The following is a 6,000-nucleotide window of genomic DNA, read 5'->3' on the forward strand; positions in this document are numbered from 1 at the left end:
CTTGCAGCTCCTTGAGTGTGGAGCTATTTAAATTGCGAGATCAGATGCCCATTTGGGGGGAGAGCAGAAATCCAGGAACGATGAGTTCAAACGAGCCATAAGGAGATGTGTTCAGATGTGTTCAGATGTCTGATTGCTGTCAGACTGGGAATCGGTGCAATTTGAGGGCAAAACTCAAGAATAAATGAATAACCAACTGCAAATGAAAGACACCACCACCTGCTGGACATCGAACACCGACCCTGCATTGGCCCAAACATGAAACTACATTCTCCATGGAATTACTATTACGGAAACAAAACACGACGTCATTTAACTAGCTACATCCATGAAAACTACACTATTTTAATCATTATAGTTGTATTAATTAATTTTCATTTTTTTTTTTCATCTGTACCAACGATTTAATCATTTGATTACATGAACTGTTTTTTACATTTTTTTTTTGGTTTCGATTTATTTATCATCGCTGTTTTCAGATTGATGACAATCAACTCAAGATACTCATGAGCATGAACCGGACTACCATAGACGGAGGTAATATTTTCAACCTTGTCTGTCTGTCTGTGAGCAGGATAACTCAAAAGCGTTATGGACAGATTCGGACAAAATTTTGTGTTGAGGATTGGGTGTGTGATAAGGACGAACTGACTAGATTTTGGTGAAGATCCATGTACGCAGTGACAGATTCATGGAAAAATAAATACTACCTCAACATTACCTTCACAACAACAAACTACACCAACAAGAACAGGATTGGATTCGAAAAAAAAAAATATATATATATATATATATATATATATCTTCTTCTTCTTTCGGCTGCTCCCGTTAGGGGTCGCCACAGCGGATCATCCGTATGATCCGCATAGTGATTTGGCACATGTTTTACGCCGGATGCCCTTCCTGACACAACCCTGGTCGCCTCTTACGACACAGGGATATGGTACACCTATTTTAACCGGGGTATACACCGGCCCAGTTCACTGGTACTCATTTCGCCGACCTCGGAAGGATGACAGGCTGAGTCAACCCCCTGGTGTATTAATTCAGTGGCCCAAAGGGGCTTGAACTCAGGACCTTTTGGATCCCAAGCCGCTGCCCTAACCACTGCGCCAACACACCAGGATATATATATATATATATATATATATATATATATATATATATATATATATATATATATATATATATATATATATATATATATGTATAGATATATATATTACCTCAACATTGCCTTCACAACAACTAACTACACCAACAAGAACAGGATTGGATTCGAAAATACATACATATATATATATATATATATATATATATATATATATATATATATATATATATATATATATTATCTCAACATTACCTTCACAACAACGAACTACACTAACAAGAACAGGATTAGATACGAAAAAAAAAAATATATATATATATATATATATATATATATATATATATATATATATATATATTACCTCAACATTACCTTCACAACAACTAACTACACCAAGAAGAACAGGATTGGATTCGAAAAAATATATATTACCTCAACATAACCTTCACAACAACTAACTACACCAACAAGAACAGGATTGGATTCAAAAAATATATATATTACCTCAACAACAACTACACGATTGTTCGATGCCTGAGGCCCATCTATGCTATGGGCCGCTCAAGGCCTGTGACCGCTATCAGCTGCAACTTTTCGATATATATTTGATAATAATCCTTGTTTTACACTGAAGGGAAAACTGAAATGGAAGGCATAACGAATGTGAATACTGAATAACGCTTCTGCAGATGGCTTGGGCGGACATGGCTTGGCTTAATCCTGGATGAGCCCTTGGGTGGTGGGAGGCCGCGGGGCACGTGTCGGGTGGTGGAGGCCGCGGTGCACGTGTCGGGTGGTGGAGGCCCCGGGGCACGTGTTGGGTGGTGGCATTGGTCTAATGTACTCAATAGGACAGGGGCGAAGGCTCTGAAGTGGGAACAACAGGTTTAATTCGTACACGGGCACAACACAACACAACACAACACAACACAACACAACACAGCACAGCGTCAGAACAAGGGCGAGTCACATGACTGCTTAACCACGCCCCGGTGCACCCATGTGTGCATGCAGTATCATAAACTACTGATACATCTCAGTTGGCCCCTGGGCACGTGCCCCGGTTGCCCTTGGGTAAATCCGGAACTGATCATTTTTAGAGTGATTCTTCACCATTGAGATATCGGGCCAAAAAGGATATATAGCATGATATCTCAAAAAAGTTGTGGGATGGATCCGGACGTATTGGTGGGCAGGTTGGGTGTGTGACCACGACATATTGATTCGATTTTGGTGAAGCTCCGGATGGGAGAATTTTTTTAAAATTTTTTAAGTGAATCTTCACCATTGAGAGATGGGGCCAAAAACCATAAATAGCACTATATTTCAAAAAGCTATGGGCGGATGATGACAAAACTTGGTGGATGACTTGGTTCGGCGACAAGAACAAATTCGATTTTGGTTAAGGTCCGGATTCAGATGTGACCCATCGGTGGGATACAAAATGTAAACTGTTCAGCCTGATGGAGGTGTTCACATTGTTCATCCCAGTGCCATTATAGTTCCAACAGTGTGACCACTCCTTGGCTTTTTTTCACAAGATCTTGGCTATTCATTGTTCACTTTGGCGTCTTAGTTTTCTCAAGGTTTTCTATTATCATCGCTTTTCCGAAACCTTGTGAATTCTTGGCTTTTTTCATTGGCTCACCTTGGCATTTATGAAAATGAGGAGTGGTCACACTGCGCACCAAGTGCATTGTTCATCCTCGAGTCACTGTCTGTCCCTGTGTGAGTTTGCCAGTTCGGTCATCATTTAAAAATGATTTTCACTCGCTGATTAAACCCACATAGCAGAAACCAGCTGTCCAAGAGTGGAGCTTGAAAAATCTGAGATTACAAACTTCCCCATTGGTGAAACCACTTTCTCCACAGTAAATGCACTTCATCCACGTTTTCGCCCTCACTTGCTTGTTTGAACTGTTAAAGTACTTATTGATCTGCATTTTTTTTTTTTTTTGGTTTATATGCCTTTCGTACATACGGTTTGTAAAAGGGAAATTTGGAGGGATGTGGGACATTAGGAATTGATGTCATTTAACAGTGTGATGGTGGTGCCCTCTAGTTTCAAAGAAATTGTTGACTCTGTTCTGTCATGCAAACCACAGTGAAAGTTGCAGTGGAATGAGACAAACCGAACAAGAGTACGAGTTTTCATTTGGAATGTTTGGCGATATGAAGGGATATATTCGGGATTCAATTATTGACATGGAACCAGGAACGTGTGCGTCTCACGACACGGAGCAGACCGCCCAGGCAAAAATGCTACAGTTAGAAATATAGTAGATGAGAGTTGTACTCTCATATACTACAGTCGTCTGCAGAGAATTGCTGCAGGAAAGGAATGTTGTTTTTGCCTGGGAGAAAAAGGCTTCCACGAATGATGACGATTCCCAATATTGCAGGCGTTCCACCGCAGCGGACTGACATGACTGATCTCTCTCCTTCCAAAGTCATTTTTCCCTTTCGGCTGCGATCGGCGGCTCGACGACCTCGTAAGGTTGGACCAAATATCTTCAGGAATCGGCTTTCCGTACCCGACGTTCAACTGGAGTCGATTTCGGTAGGAATTTTAAAATTGTTTAGGATGCTGGAGATATCTCGTCTCCTCTTTGTCAAAGACGCAGTGGGATCTTTAACGTCGACCAATTAGTGCGTGCAGATGGGACACCAGGCTTAATAGTTATCCAAGGGACTGCATGCACATTTATGCAACGTCCTGCCTACGAAGTCCCACTTCAACAGTTATCGTCGGATCGGGATTCGAACACCATAAATACCGTTGCGCCAACCAGTAGGTCTCAGCCGAATGACTGCAGAAGGTGAAAAATAAAAATAATTAAAATATCTTACATGTTATTCCTTCAAAGGAATTGAACTCTCGTCCAAAGCTTTCCCTTTTAAGAGCAATCGCAAATCGCAAGACAATGACATATCGATGACAAAATTCATGATAGTCTTGGGACAGGTAGCACAAGCGACTTCCATATATTTAGATGCACTACTTCATGAAATTAGCATTCATGGAGGTAGCCTATAGGATTTGTTCTGGGGCGCACTCTCACAGCAGTAGCCAAGCCGGACACGAGGATACCTGGTGTGCACCACGATGCTCGAGTGCGCGCTCCAGGTCCTGCACGCGCTGCTCGAGGCGCGCGAGGCGCGTCTCCGCGTCCGCGTGCAAGGCTCCCATGGGCAGCGTTAACTGCAACAGCAGAAGTAGCGGCAGCAGCGCTTGGAGTCCAAGGTCGCACATATCGGGGAGGAGCGTGCGTGTCGTGCCTGTGGGAGCAATTTCAGTGTACACTCAGGACTCGGAGAACAAGTACACTGCAAACGACCATATTGTGGTATTAGGTGCCAATGAACAATTATAAAAACTTTCTAACTAAACAACAACAACAAAACAGCATGTCTTCACAGGTATTCGGTGGACACGTTTGCATTCAGAGAAACATTATATGACATCAATGCTGGAAAGCAACTCAACAATGAAAACATCGCACCAACTGCAGAAAGTATGAAACAAGACATCTCTTCGGATACCTGAGCACCTCCAAAGAATATTTTCCTTCGACTTTCCGTCCAATGGGTGGAAGAACTCCAAGTATGAGATATGTGATCAGTAGTTCAGCGGTGTTACATAAAACACCAACAGACCAGAGAATACAGCTCCGATGGAATGAAAGAGTGAGACTCTCTCTCTCTCTCTCTCTCTCTCTCTTGCTCATCCGTGAGAAGCGAGTGGTTGAGTGGTTGTGGAGATGGCTGAGCAGCTTAAGAGCGAGTTGTAAAAAAATTCAAAGGAGCACTGTATGCTTTAACGGGTATGCAGTTGGGTCATTCGGTCAAAGACCCCTTTCGAGCATGTCTGTGGAGTATATGAAGGAGCTTCACACCGAACACAATGTTGAAGTGCTGTGCAAATGTTCAAATTAAAAATAATAAAATACAAATAAAATGTGTTGCAGATTCAACAGGTTTACCCTCCATACAAAGTTCATGATAACTCAGAGACTGGATCATCACTTTTGCCAAATCAGTTTCTTGATGAGGAACGTGCTGATTAGTTTGTCATTGCTTTCCCATGCGATCTGATTTATTGATGAACGTAGGATGTAGATGTATAGATTTTACTTTATTTAATTGATTCGTGTGCTTGAAGAATGAGAACATAGCATGCTTTTGGCCTGTTTTTATGTCCAAGATAAAGGAACCAATTAAATCTCGAATGCAGGAAAATCCATTCATTCTTTTCTAGCAGTTGCGTAAACAGTTCTCGAAAGGGCGTGAACGAAAAAAAATATATCTGGAATAAGATATAATGGAGCTGCATGCCTGTCCATAACATGCCAATGATTTTAGAGGTACGTATAAGGTATTGTCGCATAGAACACGGACCACATTGACCCAGGTAGGAGCAAGGAGGGAGGGGAGGAAGGGAGGAAAGCACACAAAGAGCAGTTATCCGAATGAAAGGCAGGCAATGTACAATGAGCAAAAGCACTTTACAATCCTACTTAAAGACGGGGCTCACAGACACGCACACACACAAAAAAGAAATGGACCCCGTGGGTTTAGTTCAGTAGAGCCGGGCCGAGGTACCTGTCCCGCCTCGTGTGGTCACACCGACTCCAAAAACCACCACGGTGGGACTCGAACCCACGACCCGAAGTCCGCGGCCCACGACCCTGGCTGCTCGAGCACCACCACACTGTTCGGTCACCACCACCACGGTGAGCCACCGCAAAGGACTGCAGACCGCTCGACCACAGACCGCACCACAATCGCCACCAAGACCGCAGACCGCATTTGCCACGATCCTGCAGAACACACTCTTGTCTGCCCAACCCCTCGTCTCTTTTTTTTCTCTCTTGAGGTGGGAAGGG

The 6,000-nt window shown here is 42.9% G+C and overlaps 1 protein-coding gene across 5 annotated transcripts in view; it reads right to left on the bottom strand.

The window, feature by feature from the left end:
• The window catches only part of LOC147030005 (uncharacterized), a 251,655-nt gene extending 246,629 nt beyond the window's left edge, over window positions 1-5,026 (bottom strand). For 2 of the 5 annotated variants that reach the window (XM_085873625.1, XM_085873627.1), the window contains exons 1-2: window positions 4,658-5,022; window positions 4,206-4,393 (exon numbers count right to left, since the gene is read on the bottom strand). In XM_085873625.1, the coding sequence (XP_085729751.1) occupies window positions 4,206-4,367 (162 nt within the window). In that variant the 5' untranslated portion in view covers window positions 4,368-4,393; window positions 4,658-5,022. Of the gene's footprint in view, window positions 1-4,205; window positions 4,394-4,657 lie in introns of all 5 variants that reach the window. The other 3 variants (XM_085873623.1, XM_085873622.1, XM_085873621.1) reach the window with 3 other exon arrangements.
• Window positions 5,027-6,000: the final 974 nt, after the last annotated feature.

Source organism: Eptatretus burgeri, chromosome 3 (assembly GCF_056783735.1).
Source record: "Eptatretus burgeri isolate ZD-2024b chromosome 3, Ebu_testis_v1, whole genome shotgun sequence".
NCBI classification, from domain to species: Eukaryota; Metazoa; Chordata; class Myxini; order Myxiniformes; family Myxinidae; genus Eptatretus; species Eptatretus burgeri.